At 39.4% G+C, this 22,023-nt stretch overlaps 1 protein-coding gene across 7 annotated transcripts in view; it reads right to left on the bottom strand.

The window, feature by feature from the left end:
• TMTC2 (transmembrane O-mannosyltransferase targeting cadherins 2) overlaps window positions 1–22,023 on the bottom strand; it is a 444,929-nt gene that overhangs the window by 279,338 nt on the left and 143,568 nt on the right. For 5 of the 7 annotated variants that reach the window (XR_004274687.1, XM_032296952.1, XM_032296962.1 and 2 more), the window contains exon 2: window positions 2,758–3,328. The exons of 1 other annotated variant lie outside the window; for it this stretch is intronic. Coding sequence is in view for 5 of the 6 variants with exons in the window: in XM_032296952.1 (XP_032152843.1) it covers window positions 2,758–3,328 (571 nt within the window). In the remaining variant the exon portion in view is untranslated. Of the gene's footprint in view, window positions 1–2,757; window positions 3,329–14,750; window positions 14,756–22,023 lie in introns of those variants that run through there. One more of the 7 variants, XM_032296979.1, reaches the window with a different exon arrangement.

Raw genomic sequence — 22,023 nt, 5'->3', positions numbered from 1 at the left:
CACCCTAGCAACCTAACCCTGGAGTACACTCCGGAGACCCCCATTACCTTCTCCCTGGACCTCTGTGCCCTCCTGGGCCCCCACTTAAATTTCAGGACAAGTGGAGGTATAGCTGGGTGCGGCAGTTTAGGGGCAGAGCAACAACTCCAGACCATGGGGTTCTATCTGTGCCCAGGATCCACCCCACCAAAAAGATGGAACTGTGGAGACTTAAATGAATTCTTTTGCCCCCATTGGGGTTGTAAGACTATCTCCACTATAACAGGATATACTGCAAACAGAAACTCTTTCATTTCTTTCACCTGAGACCCTCCCCCAAACCCCTGGCTAACATTCCTGCTCACTGGATTAGCAGGACCCTTGGTGCTAATGGTCCTAGGGTTAACATTTGGACCATGCCTTTTAAACATGCTCCTCAAATTTATCCAGGAAAAATAGATTAGGTCAAATTGATGGTTCTGAGATCCAAATATGGGCCCTTGTGTCAAAAAGAGGAAGCCTATTAAAGATTTAATACATGTTAAAAGAACAGGGGGGAATGTGATATTGTGCCAGAATTGCTAGCCTTTGCTTTAGTTATTTAGTAATAACTAAAATAAGCAGCCCAGGATAACTAAGATCTGTGTGTAAACAAATGCTTATCTTGACTTCTGCAAACCACTGAAGTAACAAACAGAATGACAAAAGTCCCCTAGCCCTTGGAATGTCCAAAACCTTTTCATCCCCATCCCCGCTCCTCACCCCCACTCCCAAGGTGGTTTTTCGGGTATAAAAAGTCTTGGCACCCTCCTTTTGATGCCACAGGTTGGAGAGACGTGAGTCCTCTGTGGTCGCCGGCATAATAAATGACCCTGCAATCTGGCATACTTTTGTCTTGGTGCTAACTTTCTACGCTCGGTCCAATACAACAGTACGATGGCAATTCTGTGTAAGAAATCACAATATTTCACAGACAACTAATGTAAGGTTCTCAAATAGCCAGCACTGATCCCACACCCTCAAATATGTCACGACCTCCCGAAGGACGAGGAGTGTGAATTATACTTATCCTAGTTGTATTTCTAGTAAAACATAGTTTCTTATTGTCAATGACATTGTGTTAGGTAAAAACGATTTCTCTCTTTAAACCTCTTTGAAAGAAATAAAATTGTCCGGGCGCCATGGTTCACGCCTGTAAATCCCAGCACTTTGGGAGGCCAAGGCAGGCAGATCATGAGGTCAGGAGATCTAGACCATCTGGGTAACAAGGTGAAACCCGTCTCTACCAAATATACAAAATATTAGCCTGGTGTGGTGGCACCTGCCTGTAGTCCCAGCTATTCAGGAGGCTGAGGCAGGAGAACTGCTTGAACCGTGGAGGCAGAGGTTGCAGTGAGCCAAGATCTCACCACTGCACTTCAACCTGGGCAACAGAGCGAGACTCTTGTTTCAAAAAAAAAAAAAAAGAAAAAAAAAGAATTAAAATTGATTTGGAATTAAGAGCTTGACTTTCGAACCATATGTTGTTTTCAATCAAAAACTGTAACCAGAGTTCCTTTTAAAGTTTCAGCATTTAATTGAAATCACAAAAGAACTTCATTAAGCCCTTAATACTTGTTTTCTAAGTGAAAAGGTTAGGCTTCCTGCAGAGCAAAAGCACAGCAGAGATGACTCTGCCTCTTAAGTGGAAAAAAAAAAAAAAAAGGGGGACATTTTAAAAAATAAATGTTTTGGATTCCATTTGCCTCAATTTGTTTTTTCATTTCTTCTCAATTCAATTTTAAATAAAATTAGAAATTGATGGTGGAAAACCAGTCACAACTAGGAAAACCTGACAGTTTCTTCACAGCCAAGTATCCAAAACCTTAATTCCTGACTTGCGTCCAAAAGACAGATGAGGAGGCTGCCTAAAACATGACCAAGGTTTGCAAACCCTGGCCCAGTTCAGTCTTCATGCAAAAGTCAAAGCCAGGGTGAGTTTATTCTGAGTGAAGGAGGATGGGCAGATGGGAAAGCAGACAGTTTCTCAAGATGCCCCGTCCCCTCCCTGCCTCTCCTGAATGCGCTAGGAGAAAACTGTTCAGTCTCTTTAAGTGTATAAGGCTCCTGAAATGCTTCTGTGACCTTCAGGCACCTTTGCACTGGATACCACTAAGGGAATGGAGAAGAGCAAATATTATGTCCTGAGGCAAAGGTCTTAATTGGCCTCAGGGAGAAACTTAATAATAACCACTTTCTGTTTTGACTCTTCTTATGCATTACCACTAGAAAAGGTGAGTAGGATTCATTGTTCAAGAATCTGACTTCCCAGTGCACTAAAGGGAAGGACTGTTTTCCAAAGTCAACTCAGGAAAAGTAATATTAACAAATGGCAGAGGATTTCCCCTGTAGAGTCTAGCATCTAGCTCTATTATCAGTCGTGTTACTTTTTACAAATGCACATTATAGGCAATTTATCAGATTATAGACAATTTGGGCAGAAATACAGAAATAAGAACTCAATAAATAATAAAGGTGCATATTCTTTACAAGGCAAAATTATTCCTCTACCACCCCTGAATTCGTGAAAGTAAGAAACCTGAGAAATAAAACAGTCAGTGACTGCAACCCTGCTTAGTAAAGAAAGGTCAAAAGGACACTTCCACTTACCGAAGATCAAAAGGGAACTTATTCTAAATTCTGCTTGAAGAGGAACAAATTTGCTTTTTAAATAGTGGCAAAGGAGCAAGCAAGTAGATTACTCAGTAATCCAATGCTCAAGAGCCAACAATCACTTACTTTGTAAATGGTAGGTATTATCTGTCTTATTTTCAGCCTGTGAAAGACAAAGACATCATAAACTGCTGAAACTGCGAGAACAGTCACTCCTTGTTCCTTCCACAACATGCTGCATCCTGCGCACAGTCCTGTCCCCAGGAACCAGCCCCAGGTTCTGGCTGAGTAGCCTCTTGTAGAACAGTGTTTAATGTAGCAGAGCAAGGAGAGGAGGAAGAAGAGACTGGCCCCAACGTCGGCTCGTCCCACGATTCCTGCCACTGCCTCGGTGTGAATGGGGTGAGAAGCAAACATCAAGCCAGCCATGAATGTCCAGTATCCATCACCAAGGAGGATCTTGGAGAAGCTTGTGAAGAGACCAGTGACTGCTGCGTGCAACAGGACATTGACAAGATGGTAGCTCCAGGGATTCAACCCTCCAATGGCATGGTTCAGGCGAAAAGAAAGAGTGCAGAGTGGCCGGTAGGACTTGTGGCTGCCACTGTGGGTTAGAAGAGTCCCCCAAAAATCATTGTAGAAAATGTGCGTCCATGGAGTTTCTGGGAGAAGGTCCTGATTAGTCTTGATAGCACGGCTAAAAAACAAAATGTTAAAAAAAAAAAATCAAATGTAAAATACAAAAAGGAAAAAAAAGAAAAACTATGACATTGCTAAGATATTGCCTTCCTCGAAAGCTTTGTTACTATGTGGCTTTATGATGGGATTCCAGGCACACATACGCTGAATTCATGCCCTCCCCTTAATGCTTACTAAAACCACAATGAGGGCTGTTTTTCTCTTCCTTAAAAGCTTCCTTCCTTGTTGGAATGCAAATATCTTTGAAGAATAAAGTTCTTCATCTGGTTTAAGCCTTAGTGTAGCAGTCTGCCAAACAACTACCCTGAAAATCATGTGACATACCAGCTAAAAATGCATAGACCAGATCCCAGGTTGTGGCTGGTCCTCAGAATCTGCATCTTTAAGAAGCAAGGCCCATACGATACAAGGACTAGCCTCCAACTAGAAATAAATTTTACAAGGAATATCAGTGCCCAGTGCTTCCCATACATAGAGATCACCTGAGGACCCTGTTAAAAGGCAGGTTCTGATTCAGTAGGCCTGGGAAGAAGACAGAGAGATTCCACGTTCCATTAAGCTCTCAGGTGAGGCTGATGTTGCTGGTCCTTGGACCACATGTTGAGTTTATTTTTTTTTTTAAACGGAGTTTCAGGCTTGTTGCCCAGGCTGGAGTGCAATGTGATCTCGGCTCACTGCAATCTCTGCCTCCTGGGTTCCAGCCGTTCTCCTGCCTCAGCCTCCTGAGTAGCTGGGATTTCAGGCATGCACCACCACGACCAGTTAATTTTGCAGTTTTAGTAGAGACAGGGTTTTACCATGTTGGCCAGGCTTGTCTTGAACTCCCGACCTCAGGTAATCCTCCCGCCTTGGCCTCCCAAAGTTCTAGGATTACAGGCGTGAGCAACCATGCCCCCAGCCTCACATGTTGAGTATTAAGGGCCTAGATAGCTGGAAAGACTAGGAAGAATGGCTCTTCACCTAGCCAGTGTTTCCCTTCCAACTACCTGCTAGTAAACTTCAGCCTTTCCCACTTCTTAGCTTTCACGGGACTTACTCTTCTCTGTAGAAATCTTCATGGCACTTCACTGTTTCCTGCTTTTGAGGATAGTTTCCATTTGCATGCCTGATATTTCCAAACAGACTTTGAGAAGGAAGGATCTACCAATTGCTAAACAACTGATATACTGCCAAACACCATGCTGATCTCCTTGGCTACATCTTCTGATTTAATCTTTAGAACAATGCTGAGGAGGTAGATATTATTCTCTAAATCTCTCAAGTGAGAAAGTTTATAGTTCAGAAAGATTAATTAATAACTGGCTCAGAGTCACACAAGTTGAGAACAGTAACAGAGCTTCGTGATTAATTCCCTTTCCACTATTCTGGGTTTCCCAAAATGTGATCCATCTACTACTGGGGGCATGTAAAAAGATGTACGCACACTGTAAAAATTGTAAAGGTTATATTTATGTTAATGGTTATCCTAGCTATCTACTCTGAATAAAGCTATTGAAAATTAAATGATGTTGCTGGTCCTTGGACCAACTTCTGGTCCAAAATTAAATGATGTTGCTGGTCCTTGGACCAACCAGAAGTTGGTCCAAGGACCAGCAACATCATTTAATTTTCAATAGCTTTACTGAAAGTTAAAGAAAAAGAAAAGGCTTAAGTAAAAGAAAAGAATTAAGTAACCAAAAGTACTGATGTATGTGGATATGGTACAAACACTGAAAGTGGCATTAAACTATTCAGTTTGGAACATCCTGGCTCTGTGCCACTATCTTCCCAGAGAACAGAGTGGCATTTGGAGTCTTTTTGTATCCTTATTGCACCTGTTTCTGTATTTACAGAACATACAAGAGACATATGCGTTAGTAGGGCACAGGAATGAAAACCTCCAGAACTGAAACACTTCTGCCTGGTCTGGTATCAGGGCTTTTTAAGGAGCTATGGGCAGCTGTATGGATAAAGAATAATACGTGATAGGCGACTGTCTTCATGATGTTCAACCCTAGATCCTCCACCAGTTCTGCCTTCTGTTGCGAGGCAGGTATGATCAGAGGAATTTCCACATGGATATTACCAAAACGCAGGCTGAGAAAGCCCTGGATTCAGAGGAAATGTTCCTGAGTCCTAACTCTTTCATTCACTGCCTGACTGCAAAAACAAAAAACTATCACAGAGATTCAACAGATTAAGAAACAAACCCATCTAAGGTGATCTCACCAGCGGAAACAGCTGAGTAGTTGGGTCCAAACGACTAGGCATGATCGTTTTCAGCTGCTTCTCTAAATTGCTTCCCATTAACCTCTCTGAGCTTCAGTTTCTGTGATAATAGTTTTACCTTGAAATCATTTAATAAACACGTATAATTGTTCATTTGTCTTCTATATAGAGAAACAGAAAGCAGTGTTTTACATACATGAGTGTTCTGGACACCCTAGTGCAAATGAGATCTCTGCTCTGCTGGCTGCTGCTATTACTCTATAAAGACTAGGGTGTGATCTATGAAAAGTCCCTTATTAAAGTCCTCCTGACCCATAACCTATCAAATTAGGTGCATTTTGGGGTTAAAATAGGCAGATCAGAAGTTGATGATTATATACTATGTGTCAAATACCATGGTAATCCATATAGTAATACATATATTATCTACTAATAAGAACTAGTTGACTTTTCTAAATGTTCAATAAAAAGGAAAAAGATCTGTGAAAATCTTCAATTACTCCATGTGGCCGGGATGGTTCACTGTTCCCCAATATCTATTCTCTCCCTTTTCCATACAAATGAACTTCAATTTTTAGTTGGGTGTGTGGTCATCTAGAAAAAAATGTATTTCCCTATGTTCCCTTGATGTTAAATATGATCATATGATGAATTTTTATCTACTACTTCCGGAAAGTGTCTTTAGGAGGAAAGCTTAGCCTTCTTCCCTTCTACCTCTACCCTCCTCCTTCCTGCTGAGTGGAGCACAGATGTAATGGTTGGAGTTGCAGCAGCCATCTTGGCCCACAAGGTGTTCTTAGGAATAGAAATCATGCAGACAGCAGAGCAATAAGATTGAGGGAAATTTAGTCCCTGTTACAAGAGACTATACTGACCCTGGGCTAACTACCTCCTATTTCTTCAGTTTGAGAAATAAATTGCTACCTTTCCTAAACTGATATTTTGAGTGTTAACTAGCAGCAGTTGAATCTGGTCATAAGCAAAAGCCTTATTAACAGAAGACCTACTATAGCACAGTGGATTGATTTTCCATTTTGATTTTGATTTTTGCAAATCTCCATGTATACTGTGTATTAAATTTCCATATAAATTGGATTTAAAATATTAGAACCAGATGTTATTCTGGATCTGTTAAATTAAAATACCATTCATCAAGAGTCTAACCCAGAAGTAATTACTTAAGACATGATGGGTTATAATTAATATTTAAAAGAAATATACATATATATATATATATAAAACCTGACAAACTGCCAAACAGTTTTGTCAGAAAGAGCTTATTTCAAGCAATTCAGAATGAAAACCAAAATGGCTAAAACTAGACATTAACCTAGATATTGATGTAAATATCTCTACTATCAATCCAGAAAACCTCACACCATCACAGTCAGGGCAGTGGAGAGCTCAAAGACAAGGCATTCTGAAATAAGGCTCTGTCAATGCAGTGAGAAAAACTGTGAGGCACACTTTGTTTAAAATAATACTCCATCCTTTCAGTGGCAGATTGAAAAGGATGAAGAATCTTCTTTTCCAAACTAGATTTCTACGTGCTATTAGTTCAGTGCCATAAACAACTCTGTAAAGGCTTTTAGATAAAGAAAAAAATACACCCATTAAAAAACCTGTTCAAAGTTGCTGGAATTTATCTTTATAGCAATAAATCTAGTAGCCTATAGCAGCCACAAAATATACCATATCTAAAGACCCCCATCAAGGAAGTTTCAAAACAAAGAACAAAATTAACATATCGCAAAATTTTACTGTGAGAAAAAAAAAAAAAAAAGCTTTGAGGCTGGGTGAGGTGGCTCATGCCTGTAATCCCAGCACTTTGGGAGTCCAAGGCAGGTGGATCACTTGAGGTCAAGAGTTCAAGACCAGCCTGGCCAACATGGTGAAACCCCGCCTCTACTAAAAATACAAAAATTAGCCAGGTGTGGTGGCAGGCACCTATAATCCCAGCTACTTGGGAGCCTGAGGCAGGAGAACTGCTTGAACCCGGGAGGTGGAGGTTGCGGTAAGCCAATAGCGCCATTGCACTCCAGCCTTGGCAACAGAGTGAGACTTCATCTCAAAAAAAAAAAAAAAAAAAAAAAAAGAAAGAAAGAAAAAAAAAAAAAAAAAAAAAAAAAAAAAAAACTCTGAAACACAGCCCTAAATTTACATGGTAGATAAAAACTTAAAGGAAAAGCAGAGTTAATAAAACAAAAACGAAGGAGCAAAGGACTATCTCATCCATGTGAAAAACATACTATACTAAGGGAGACATTAGTGTGATAAAATTCTCCGATGTGTGTTTGAGTAGGATTTATTTAACCAATGAATATTATGGTTAAAAAAAATGGAAGACTAAATTGTACTGGGCTTTAATATACAAGTCATGTCACACATGCAAGTCAGAGATAAGGGATGCATTGCACCACCTCGATATCCTATTAAGAAGGATACAGACCAACAGGGCCTTAATAGAATCTGAGAAATCTTCTAGCAAAATGAGAAAAAGGGAGTCATCCAAACCTAAGCATAATAGATTTTGATCCATTTGCATTTTCTTCTATGAGTCCAAAATAGAAATAGTAAAACCTCTTCTGCTATTTCACAGCTAATGAAACACCTTGACTCAAAACGAAATCTCATGCTGATATAATTTCTGAGGTTGCTTCTGTGAAATGATGTTGAAAATTCAGAAGGGCACTAAGGAATCGGGATATTTTCCACTCTAGGAATGGTGGGGGAACTCAGAGCAGCAGATATGGAAAAAAACAATTGTTGGCAGAATTCCCTAGAGGACATAGGACTGAGAAAACTGTCGTTTTGAAGCAAAAAGATAGCCTCTGAAGTCTTCAAGGAGGTCTTAACCTGTGTCCAGTTTTGTTCATCTGTGGCGCTCTGTTTTTGCTGCCTTATGATTTTTCCTTCAGAAAATGTTGACAAAGGCCCACACTACTGTAAAACTGACGAGTGATGTGACACTGCCACACAAACTGTCCTGGTGTGTCTGTCTCTCACAGCTTTTTTTTTTTCTGTCTCATGACCTTTTCAGTCCTAAGCACCCATGTGAATGATGACCATTAGTCCTCAGAGCAGGAATGAGGCTTAGATTCTTCCAACATCATATGGCACTGTTCTGACATGCTTTCAATTGTTCTACTTCAAAGGAAGCAAAGGCCAAACTTCAATTAAAAAAAAAAAAATTTAACAGTAGGTTGAAAAGTTCTTTGCAAGAAAGTTAAGAAAAAAGAATGGCCGTTGTTAACCTGCCCTGCTTCAGTGCTACCCAGTTCAATGCTGCAGTTAGGAAAATCTATTCTGGCCTGGTGCAGTGGCTCACGCCCGTAATCCCAGCACTTTGGGGGGCTAAGGCGGGTGGATCACAAGGTCAAGAGATCAAGACCATCCTGGCCAACATGGTGAAACTCCGTCTCTACTAAAAATACAAAAATTAGCTGGGCATGATGGCATGTGCCTGTAGTCCCAACTACTTGGGAAGCTGAGGCAGGAGAATTGCTTGAACCCGGGAGTCAGCGATTGCAGTGAGCTCAGATCATGCCACTGCACTGCAGCCTAGCCACAGAGTGAGACTCCATCTCAAAAAAAAAAAAAAGAAGAAAGAAGAAGAAAAGAAAATCCATTCTGTAGCCAACTGGATACACTAAATGTGTGAGAAAGCAGACACAGTGACCTCATCTCTCTGTACCTTAGTTTCCTCCACTGTGAACTAGAGAGCACTATACTTGCCTTACAGGATCATTGTGAGGAGTAAATGATCACATGCACTATAATATGAGTCTGTAACATAGGTAACACATGTTAGCTATTATTATTATCATCAACACCAAACAACTGATGCTAGCCAGCAATGCAAACACAGTGTGGTTTTCATCATGTTTATAGCATTCAAAAATCAGTGGATCATGGTCACGAATAGCTCACTTAAAATTCCTTTAAGCTTTCATGGTACTTTGAAAAAGTTAATAAGCATTTATGAAGTGATACCTTGACCACATTACTCTTCTCATTACTTTTCTAATTCTCTTCTTATCTTTTTGAGGACCTCGTTCTAACTCTCTCAACTGTGGCTGTGTCTCTCCTGGTTCCATCCCCTGACCTTCTTTTTCCCTACAATTTCCACCTCTTTGGTAGTCATATCCAACAACTGCAACTCAAGGGATGACTTCTCCATTACGCCTCTAGTCTGGCTGTTGCTCATAAGCCTACGCTTCTAACTGCCCATTTGATATCCACATTTGAATGGAAGAAAGATGAATGGCATCCAGGGGTCTCTACTAACACTACATGTGCTGCCTTTGCAAATTAGCCTCTCTATCTCCACTTCCACACCTATGATTTGCAGATAGTGTTAATGACACTTTTCACAAAACTGTCATATTAAAAATCAAACAAGGCAATGTTAACTTAAAATGCTTGCAATTTATATAGCATGCTGCAATGGACACTACGTGTTTTTGCAGACCCCTCCTTTTAGTAACAGTGTCCTGATTATCTTTTTCTTTTATTTATTTATTTTTATTTTATTTTTTTTTTAAGATAAGAGTCGTGCTCTGTTGCCCAGGCTAGAGTGCAGTGGCCAGATCTCAGCTCAAAGCAACCTCCACCTCCTGGATTCAAGCAATTCTGTCTCAGCCTCCCAAGTGGCTGGGATTACAGGCATGCGCCACCACATCTGGCTAATTTTTGTTATTTTTAGTAGGGTCGGGATTTCACCATGTTGGTCAGGCCAGTCTCAAACTCCTGACCTCGTGATCCGCCCGCCTCAGCCTCCCAAAGTGCTAGGATTACAGGCATGAGCCAGGTTTTCTTTTTAAGAATAGCCCATATCTATTCTCTGTCCACGTGGGTAGAATGAGACTGCCTTTACCCCCAGATAAAATGTTAACGTATTGTATCTTCCCAACCCCATCATTGGCCACACAGTTGACTTAGGGGAAAGCAAGGCCGGCAGGAGTCAATATGGCGCCAATTATCTACTAGGAAAAGGTACCTTTCTTTTAAGAATGAGATTTTAAAAATCCTAGAGCTGATTGAGAATTGCCTGAAGACAGGGCCAGCCTGAGAGTGAAGCCAAGATAGAAGAACCAAAATCAAGGAGATAGAGACAATTCCTGGTGTAGCAGGATCCAGTCATACCTGAAGCCAGTACTATGTTGTCAAATAAGCCATACACTAGCTTGAACTGCTATTGTGACATCTGCAACCAGAAGCATACTAAATACTACGGCACCATGTAATTCCCATGTAACATTGGCAGTTTCAGTACCTTAAGCTTAGTAAGTCTAAATCCAAACTAATTTTCCCCACAAACCATCTCTTTTTCATAGTCTCATCATTGGGTACCATCATTCTTCCATCTCTGAAATAAAGGTTGTACATGATAGTTTCTTATGGTTTTGCTTCTATATCTATTTTTAAATTGGTTAAGGACATTTTAAAGCTGTTCAGGACCTCAGAGAAAATTCAACTCACAAGTTTCCCTTGAATCTGCCTCTAACTTCCCTTTTCTCTTACCCTCATTCAGGCCTGATTTATTTTCTGCCTGCTTTGCTTAGCATGCTTATTAAAACTGCCTGCCTGATCATTTTTCTCTTTCCCTCACTGGGCTATAGGTCACTCTGGAAAGGAATTATGTCTTTTCTCCCAGTGTCCAACACATCTTACGCATGCAACAAATACTGTTAAACTGAACTAAATAGCTATCCCTGCCTGCCTTCATTCCCACTTTGATCCATTATGTATGCTACGGATAGAAAAACTTCCTAAATGTAACTCTAATACCAGCAATCCCCTCCACAAAGGTCCCTCATTATGCCCTATTTCTTACCATAATAAACACCTTTCACAGCTCAGCATTCACAGCCTTCCCCTTGATGACCTCAAGGCCAAGCTCCCAACACTTCTCCATATGCATGCTAATGTCAGCCAAACTTCCCAGCCTCATGCTGCAGTTCAAACCATTTCTTTTCTTCCTCTACCTGGATTGCTATCCTTCAACCATTACACCTTTCCAAATATGCTTCAACCACCAATGCTCATTTACAAAGCCACAGTCCCCTCAAAGCCTTTCCTAGTTATTGTGGCAGAATATGCTGGATTTTGACTTTGAGTATTGACACATTCCTATTAATGACACTGACTGCTTACTATCAATATCAGGGATCTTAAATGGGATGACATATGGGAGCTATATCAGGAGTGGGAAGAAATGCATGCTTTGAAAATTCTGTCTCTTTCGAAAATCACTGCCCAATAAAATGGAATGATCTGTCCAAAGAAAGTTATTCACTCATTCCTTTATTCATTCATTCATTCAGTTATGGGCAAGGCACTGCAAATGGAATGGTGAGCAAAATAGAGCCCTCAAATTTAAATAGTCAGCCAAGGAGACAAGGCAAATAAATGTACAAGGAATTTCCCTGCGGTATGATAAATACGATCTAACACAAATAATGACTGGTATGGCAGAACACAAAACACACTCCCAATGTCTTAGAAGGTTTAAAGTTTCCAGGAGGAAAACATATCTGCATACATGTAAAAAGTTAAATTAAGGAGAAGGGAAACTGTGGAGATGCTTCCAGGCCAACAGTATTTTCAGACTCTGGGGCAGAAGAGAGGGGGGACACGTCTGAGATCTGAAAATACAGTAAGTTTGGCTGGAATAAAGCTTGAGGGATGGAGCAGCAGGAGTAACTGGCATTACTCTGTCATGTACTATTCTCCCTCATGGGATGAGCAGGAATTTGGCTGGACATGAATCTCTCAATTATCTTCAGGTTTGATTCATTTAGTGTCTTGAAACTTCATCTCCCCAATATTGCTAACTCCTTAAAAGCTGAAAAGGCATCTCATTTATCTTTTGGAGCCTAATACACATAGTACTCAATATATATCTAATTAACTAAATTCTAATTAGAGATGATTGGACTGACAAATTGTATTTACCTTTTTGGAAAATTCTAGGTTGTTTTAAGTATGTCGGGAATTATCACTTTCATCTAAAAGTGGTTCACTCAGAGCACTAACCTCTACTCACTCAATGATAATTAACTGTGAAAAACCATCAGGTTAACTGCCTTAGCCACATGTCTTTGGTATTCATTTGCCACTTAGCCTATAATCCCTTCATTAGAGTACCTCTTTAGGGATAATCCATTATATTTAGAATGCTCCAGTTAATACGCAAACACTTGGCTAATAGGGTAAGAGAATGAGAGAAATACTATGACATCTAAAGATCATCTTACTTTGGGGAAAAGCACTGTATTTCAGATTCTTACAGGAACTTAAGGTAGGGCAAATAAATTACAGTGTGGGGTCCTGGGTTGCTGGGGGCAGTGTTAGGTTTCTAGGCCCCTAGGGTAAAGAAAGGCACTACACTTTGGACAAGTGTTTATCATTATACCTCTAACACGTTTTCCAAATTTGCTTGTTCCTATCTTGATCTCTTCCTACTAGATTGTAAAACCTTCATCGGCAAAAACGACGACTTTGTAAGCATAAATGCTGGCACTTAATAATTGACACCACACACGTGTCGAATGAAAAGAAGCTACAGAAAGTTATTAAAGAGCCTGTTGTCAGACACCCAAGGGTCAGGTCCCCGAATAACTGCTGCTTTTGAGAAAATTCTACAAATGCTAAGGCTTCCAACTAAAGGAATATTCTTAGTGGATCCCACTTCCATCCCTTTAGGAGTTTTTCTGATAAGCAATAAAGGAATTTTATGAGGTATATCTGCACAGTAACCCTCCCTAACCTCAGGACCCTAAGAAAAAAGAAAAGTAAACATCTGATTAAAGATGACCCCAGCTGTAGCTAAACTCGGACCCCAAGCTGTCGGAGATTTGCTTTCATAGAGCTTCCATGGATGAGGAAGCTCCCTCTCACTCCAAGTCAAGAGTTTACCTAGACTCTCTTTTCTTTTTTCTTTTTTTTTTCATACAGAGTCTCACTCTGTCTCCCAGGCTGGAATACAGTGGCACCATCTCAGCTCACTGCAACCTCCGCCTCCTGGGTTCAAGTGATCCTCCTGCCTCAGCTTCCCAAGTAGCTGGGACTACAGGCTTGCTCCATGACACCAGCTAATTTTTGTATTTTGAGTAGAAATGGGGTTTCACATGTTGGCCAGGCTGGTCTCGAACTCCTGACCTCAAGTAATCCACTGGCCTCGGCCTCCCAAAGTGTTGGGATTACAGGCGTGAGCCATTGCACCCAGCACTTTTTCCTCTTAGTAGGAGAAAATGAGGAAGTAGAATGTTGGCTAAATATTTTTTTAAAATATCTTTAATTCTCCAGATAAAGCAATTCTGTTATTTCATAATTTCTACAGGAAATATCCAAGAAGAAAACTATGTGACCCTGAAAACTAATAAACCATTTAAAAGAAAGTTTATCACTTATAACTAAAATTTTAGTTACATAGAGATGTTTTAAAATGTTTATATGAAAAGCATTTTGCAAAATTAAAGCAAAAACTAATACAGTATGAAAATATCAGGAATACCACACTCTAAGCACTTAATTTCACCAATTAAAATAATCCCGTACTTTAATGTTATCTCATTAACACCTTGAAGTATTTTTCAACGCTTTGCAATTTGCATGATGAAAAACAGTATTAATATTTTGTACATAAGGCCAGGCATAGTGGCTCACGCCTGTAATCCAAGCACTTTGGAGGCCAAGTTGGGCGGATCACCTGAGGTCGGGAGTTCAAGACCAGCCTGACCAACATGGTGAAACCGTGTCTTTAAAAAATAAATAAATAAATAAATAATTTTGTGCATAAGCATTTGGTCACTATCTCCATATCAGAACATCCTAACATAAAATAATTCAGTACACCTCACCTTCTTCTCCCTGTACTACACTGAATCAGAGTCTCAATTTTAAAACTTAATGAAAATAACTTTTTTTCTAATTTTCCAGATTTGAAATTAGAAACAACTAGAAGAGATACTGTAAAGCTTTCTCACACCTAAAAGTTAAATCAGGAGCTATACATGAACCACTTTAGTGCATTCGTTTACATAATTTATGAATATCAATTTTGTAGGTTTTTTTTTTTGAGACGGAGTCTCTCACCGTCGCCCGGGCTGGAGTGCAGTGGTGCAATCTTGGCTCACTGCAACCTCTGCCTCCTGGGTTCACACGAATTCTCCTGCTTCGGCCTCCCAAGTAGTTGGAATTATAGGCACCTGTCACCATACCCACCTAATTTTGTAGGTATTTTTTAGTAGAGACGGGGTTTCAGTATGTTGACCAGAATGGTCTCAAACTCCTGACCTCGTGATCCACCCGCCTCAGCCTCCCAAAGTACTGGGATTACAGGCATGAGCCACCGTACCTGGCCTCAATTATGTAGGTTTTCTAAATTCAAAAATCCATTAAAAAGTTCATTTAAAAAATGTTTACATCTAATACTATGTTTCTCCGACAATAAGGTCTTGAGCATTTGTGATATGTTGCAATGTGTGACTAGTTCCTTATAGTTTTTCTATATTAAAAACATTATGAATGTTTGACTTTAAGGGATGGAATGAATATGAGATTATATGTTATGAAGTTCTATGCCTTCAAAAATGAATGAGGTCTATAGGACATCTAGATTCTAAAAGAAAGGCACCTCTCTTTCAGATTCCTCACTCTGTCGTTCAGGCTGGAGTGCAGTGGTGTGATCTCAGCTCAGATTCCATCAGATTCCAAGAACACCTGTTCTGTGTATGGTCTTGGTCTATGTGCTTTTACAGAACAAAAGATATAATCTTTGTACCTAAGGATTTGATTATCGAAATGTACTCTCTAACGATGCAAGCATGCCAAGCTAAGAATACACCCAGGCAGTTAAAATACTTGTCTTTATACATGTGCTGTACAAATTTTAGAACAGATAAAGTATATGGCAATTTTCCTCCAACTATTCAAGTATTACTTAAAAAAAAAACTCACATCCTTGAGGGATAATAATCTTCACCTAAGGCAAATAGGAAAAGTGCCCTCTGGCTATGACCGCTGCTTGTGAACCCTCAAGCTGAGTCCTCAGCCTGAAAACTACCAGACCAGGAAAGTAAAAGGGGAAAAAGTTTTAAAGGGAGAAACTAACAGGCTCTATGCAAAGGAGCCTTGGGAGTGGAAAGACATTCATGATGCATTATCCAGATGTTTCGCTTATCTGCTCACCTAATATTCCTGTCTTCTCTGAATTGAGTCTTAACCAAATCACTTTTTCTCCCCACAAGATTGAGTCTCACTCTGTAGCCCAGGCTGGAGGGCAGTGGTGTCATCATGACTCATTGCACATTATCTCAATGTATCCTCAATAATGCTACAAACTAGAAAACTGAAGCTGGAGGGGTTAGGTTAAAGAAGTGCATACACTTAATAAGAGGCAGACACAGACAGAGACACCAGGGGTGCATGTGAGAAAAGGAAGGCCACATTAGGCTACAGCAAGAATGCAGCTATCTACAAGCCAGGAGCGAGGCCACAGGAGAAAGCAAACCTGCTGACACCTTGAACTTGATTTCTAAGCTCTAGAACTGTGAGAAAATAAGTTTCCATTGTTTATGCTACCCAGTCTGTGGTATTTTCTTACGGCAACCCTAGAAAACTAATATGCCCTATACTATACCATAGAGACAATATTGTATCATTACATACACTATCTACTGTTTATCTTTCAGAGTTTCAGGAAAACTGCATTTCACATACAAGCCATATTTCTACAATACATACTATGTCTGGTGCTGTTTCTGATGACGTGTTGAACTGTTCTGTGATTGTGAATAGGGTTTTAAGAGGTATCTTACTCTCAGTTCTGCCAGAATTTGTCTAGATTCTCCACCAGAAGCAAAAAAAAGCATTTCTAATCACAAAATGGGGCCAAAACACCAGGACATTAACGCGAACTAAACAGGCACAATAAAACACTCATGCCACATCATATTTACATTGAGATTGACAAAGTTTACAAAGCCAGCGCATTATCTCAATGTATCCTCAATAATGCTACAAACTAGAAAACTGAAGCTGGAGGGGTTAGGTTAAAGAAGTGCATACACTTAATAAGAGGCAGAAAGGACTTGAACACTGATTTCCAAACTATTCCATTTAACCTTCAAAGCAGGCTGTGTTCCTCCATATGTACAATAAATCTCCAGTGAGAAGTGTTTGCAAGACGATTTGAAAGTAAAATCCCAGTCTATTATTGCATTTTGTCTGGAATCCATATATCTGCCCTCAAGACTCAATAAAACTATAAAAAACACTTTTGTACCATATTCTTTTAATTTCTGCATTTCAAAATGAAAGTCTTCTTTTAACACTAAAGAATCTTGGAAAACGTGAGTCAAAGGAAGGTGTTAGTTGTCTTCCAGTGACGGGTGGAAAAGGCAGCTTTATGAGAACCAAACGCTAACCTATAATTTCATATTACAAAATTTAATAGAAAACATATTCTGGCAGAGACTTTGCTGCCTGCATCCCTTTTCAGCTATAAAATAGTTATACACACATACATACATCTGAGAAAGATCAGACTTTGAACATATTGTAGCAACACACATGCAAAACATGGGAAGTTTCACCAGGGCTGCCAGTGATGACAGGGTACACAGACATCCCTACATTAAAATCAGCCTCACAGCTAAATTAGAGTTTTTTTTGGACACGCGGATATACGAGCCCTGATGAAAAACAGATAGTCAAGGAGGAAAACACTCTAATTTAAAACTAACACAGATGAGCCTACACAAAGTACCCAAACATTTGGTCCACAAACCACTAGCAACTCTCTAATTTGTCATGGGAGGCAAGAGATATTTCATAAAAGAATGAGGGGAGAGAGAGAGAGATTAATTTCAGCATTAAAATTTACTGACATCCTAATATATGCTGTAGTACTACTTTCTAATCTTGACATCATTTTTTGACCAAACTTTAATAATCAAGAAATAAATTAGATTTCAGGGAGCTGTAACATGTTTTGTTCTGTAGCCCTTTAAATAAATCACATAGTAGGCACTCTATATCTATCTATCTATCTATCTACATAAAATAAATGTTATGTGAAAACTATCAGCTCTTTCAGATCTCAGTTATGAAGAGATAAATTATGAAGCACCAACATGTCCCTTTATAAATAGCAAAATCTTAGCCAGGTGTGGTAGCTCATACCTATTATCCTAGCATTTTGGGATGCTGAGGTGGGTGGATTGCCTGACATCAGGAATTCGAGACCATCCTAGCCAACATGGTGAAAACCTGTCTCTACTAAAAATAGAAAAGTTATCTGGGCATGGTGGTTGGCATTTGTAATTCCAGCTACTCGGGAGGCTGAGGCAAGAGAATCGCTTGGACTTGGGAGGTGGAGGTTGCAGTAAACTGAGATCACGCCATTGCACTCCAGCCTGGGCAATAAGAGCAAAACTCTATCTCAAAAAAAAATAATAATAATAATAACAAGTACTATGAGGTCATGAACAGTGTCTAGTTCTGAATATCCCATTTCAAAAGGAGCCATGATAAACTGGAGATTATCTATAAGTATGCCAGGGGAAAAAAGGATCTGTCACCCTGGCCACTGCCAATAAAATACTTTTCTATGTACAAGTAACCACGCTGATTAAATTCACAAGGCAAAAAAATGAACAAGTATAAATTAAATATAAGAATGGAAGATGGTATTCAATCAGAGAAATCTAAGCACAACGAAAGTAATTTTTTACTCCAATATGTGAAGAAAATAAAAGTCTACATTCATCTTTTATCTGAAGCAACTCCCAAAATCCACATTGTGTTAAACACACATACACACACTTTAGAGTTTGCCAAATTTTGATTGAAATCATTCCTCTTGGACTTACTGGCTGTTAGGATTCAGGTTTTCATCTAAAAATTGTTGTTTATGGTAAACACTAAATAAAAGAACTAGGTTAACTCCAAAGCACAGTGCATGATGCATAGTAGGTGCTTCACAAATGACTGCTTCAGTTACAGTGGTTCACCTGCCTCTCCTTCCTGGATCTGTGGACAAGCACTTTTTCCTGAAATGTTGGTCAATACCCCTACATCTAGCATGCAATTTCTGGTATCATTTATCTTTTCTCTTAGCATATTCTCTAGGACTTTGCTCCTGTCTCTCCCACTGCACCCATCTGGAATTGTGCTTGCATTAATCATAAATTAAGCCCAGCAGCCAATCTAAGAGCATAAGAACGATGTTCATAGCAGTCAAATTCAGCTGGAAAGATGGATGATGGCAAGGTTAAGTGAGGTGATCAAAAAGCATAAAATGAAAAGAAGTCACAGGACTTACATCACCGTTTACAGCATAATTAGGATATTTTGGGAAGCAGACTCATCAGAAGGATGACAGTTGCATACTAGCAAAGAAGCTGACCTTGGGTACATCTTCTTGACTAAAGATGATCGATGCTAATAAAACAACCATAATGCCTTCTGCCTATTTTGTCATGCGCAAATTAGGAAAAGAACTAGTCAGGCATTTCCAATCACACACTTTATTATGTTTTTAAAGACGGCTACTTCTAAACAACAGGACAATGTTAAACCTCTTGTATCTTTGATAATAAAACAGGGTCAACATAGTATTTGAAAGTGCCCTCTTTACACTCTTCATATAAGTAAACCCTACCCAGGGTGGAGTAAATCGGTTATAATTTATGATGGCCTAAAATACAACCTAGAAGAGTCTAAGATCAGAAATCTGATCACCTGTGAAAAAAAGGGAATGTCCTGAACTTTACTATGGTCAGTCTACTCAGAATAGATAGATTTTCATGTTGAAAAACATTAAAAGTTGCCTTGGGGAGGGTAACAGAACAGGATGACCAAATGTTATAGTAGTCCTATCTTCTAATGGTTTCCCTTCTGAGGGCATCCTGGGGAGAAGTTCAATCTTTCTAATGGGAATAAAACTGTACTACAACTCTCCAAGGGCATTTACCACTTTAAAAAGGAACTCCAAACTCTGCTGTCTTTAAAAGACAGCAGGTCATTGGGAAAAGTCATTTTTCAAAGCTCTAGTAAACTGGCACTCTGCTTTTAGCTAGCCACAGAGATAAGGCATGCAGCCTCAGTAACAGAGTCACCCTTCTTTAATTTTTAATGCCCAGGCATTTCACAGCTCCCAAGAGGAATCAATGACTTACTTACGACATCATAAATGGCTTGGACTGAGAATACCCATGTGTTTTGACAAAGCAGGAAGGAAATTATCAGCAATTCATTTTAGATGAAGATTTGATAAATGTTACAAAAGTACACCATAAAGGCATAGTCCTGTCCATCTCCAAAACTAACATGAAAAATATTAATAAGCTCATCATTGTCACCCTGCAGAAGAATTTAAGTGAAAATAAAGCTCCTAGAGGGGACATGTGTTTTTACTTCCCGCTCTGAAAGCACACACAGGTATAAACCTGTTCAAATGGCAATGAATTCATCTGGAATGTAAAAGACCATGGGGTTCACACATATAAAGATCAACAGTTGTTTTAGAAATTAACTACACCACATCTTAAACTTCTACATAAGTTATAAACTGATCCAGGTGCTATCATCAGGGTAGAAACAGATGCAGTGTTAGCACATTAAACTGTGAATCCAGCTCCAACACTGCTTAATGGGCTCCACATGCTGAAAACGTTCATCAGGGCAGGGAGTGCACTCAACTAAAAGCCTAACGTTCAAGCAAAACAAGAGGTTCGTTATCTTCATTATGCTCACAAACAACTATTCTGTGACTAACATTGTTTTTACATTGATTATGGTGCATTAGTCATTTTGAGGGAGGGAAATGATAGGAGAGTAATTCAACTTCAGAATAACAAAGCCACAGTTGTCACAGGGGTGTTGATGACATGACACTGATGCTGTCCCCACAATAAAATCGGCACTGGTTGCATGGCCTGCTTTATCTTGTGTTCCCATGTGGACCCCAAAAGTGGCTAAAGGAGGGGAGAAGAATGATAGGGAAGTTTGTAGAACAACTACCATTACTTAATGTATTCTTGTGAAGAACTTTCTAGATTTCAAAGTTTTTATATACATTATGTGTTCTCGCAAATGCTTCCTCCCACCTTTTTTGTGATAAAAATAAAGACTTTCATTCGATTTCATAGCAAGCAGCAAAATTATGAAAAAATTTCATCTTGGAACTACCGTTCTAGTGCTGCTTCTGTTATTCTATAGTCTCCAGACGTGAGATCCCTGCACTGCGGGAGCCATTTGCCCCCATGTATAATTTACTGATTTAAAATAATAAAATAGGTAATCCTAAAAGAATAATACACAATAAAGCAGCACAACTTTGTTTTAGTCAGTTCCCTTTGGTCCATTTCTTTGGCAACTACTGATACTAAAAAGGTCTACATAATACTAAAATACTGCAACATACTAGAAAGCTGTTTGGGATGGAAGAGATTTCATCACGGAGCATTCCGCATTTATTGACTTTTCTATCGACCAAAAGCCTTACCCGTCTTTACATAGCAACTTCAAAAACAGACAATTACAATAGTGCCAAATTAATCTTTATAATTTTTCTACTTCCAGAATTCAACTCTGGGATGACAGCTAATTGAATATTTTAACTCTCCTGAGAGGTCATCACTGTAAACTTCTTTTTTCTGTTGTTTTTAGAGACAGGGTCTCATTATATTGCCCAGGCTGGACCTGAATGCCTGGGGTCCCGGGATCATCCAGCTTCACCCTCCCAAGTATAAGGACTACAGATGTGCATAACCATGCCCAGCCATTGTACATTTATTGAATCAAATCATTTCATTTGTAAATCCAGTCTTATTTCCTGAACTTCGGCCTCAGTAATTGTTTTGCATCAATGAGTCCTCAGTAGAAGGTTAAACCCATGGCAAGCCGGCTTCTAGTATAACTCATGTTAAGAACAAAAGCTACTGTTATAACAAAGTAGACCATGTGTCCAGATCATATTTCAATGAGAGGCTCCAAGAACAGGCTTGAGTTTTTGTCAAAATATCCTTCTGAAAACTGGACTTCCACTTTTAACCTAACACGGTCGTATTTTGTCCTTGTTGACTTATATACGTATTATATTAATTAGAAACTAAATGATTTTGAGGATGAAAAGGAAAAAAGTGATGGCAGACTAGCAGTAAAAAATTTTGAGTAGGCCTGGGAGAAAGAACAACCTACTACACAAAGTCCTAAGCCTTCCTGTCTCAGCAATGATGAAGGAATGAAGCCTGGTCGAATTGTTTTGTTTTTTTTCTATCCTGTTACTTGTTGTTGTCAAAAGAATAAAAGCTAGATAATCTTAAGTATTAGCATAGGGGGTAAATTACAACAACCCCCAAAATAGATATTGATCTGTGTTCGTTTCCTATTGTTACTGAAATGAATTACCAACTACTTCGTGATGAACAAACACTAAATTATTGTCTTTCTCTTCTAGAGACCATAAGTCCAAAA

This window comes from Sapajus apella, unplaced genomic scaffold, assembly GCF_009761245.1.
Source record: "Sapajus apella isolate SASKATOON/1434 unplaced genomic scaffold, GSC_monkey_1.0 scaffold2, whole genome shotgun sequence".
In the NCBI taxonomy this organism is placed as follows: Eukaryota; Metazoa; Chordata; class Mammalia; order Primates; family Cebidae; genus Sapajus; species Sapajus apella.
Note: the sequence above shows the minus strand (reverse complement) of the source record. Positions and strands in the feature narration are given on the sequence as shown.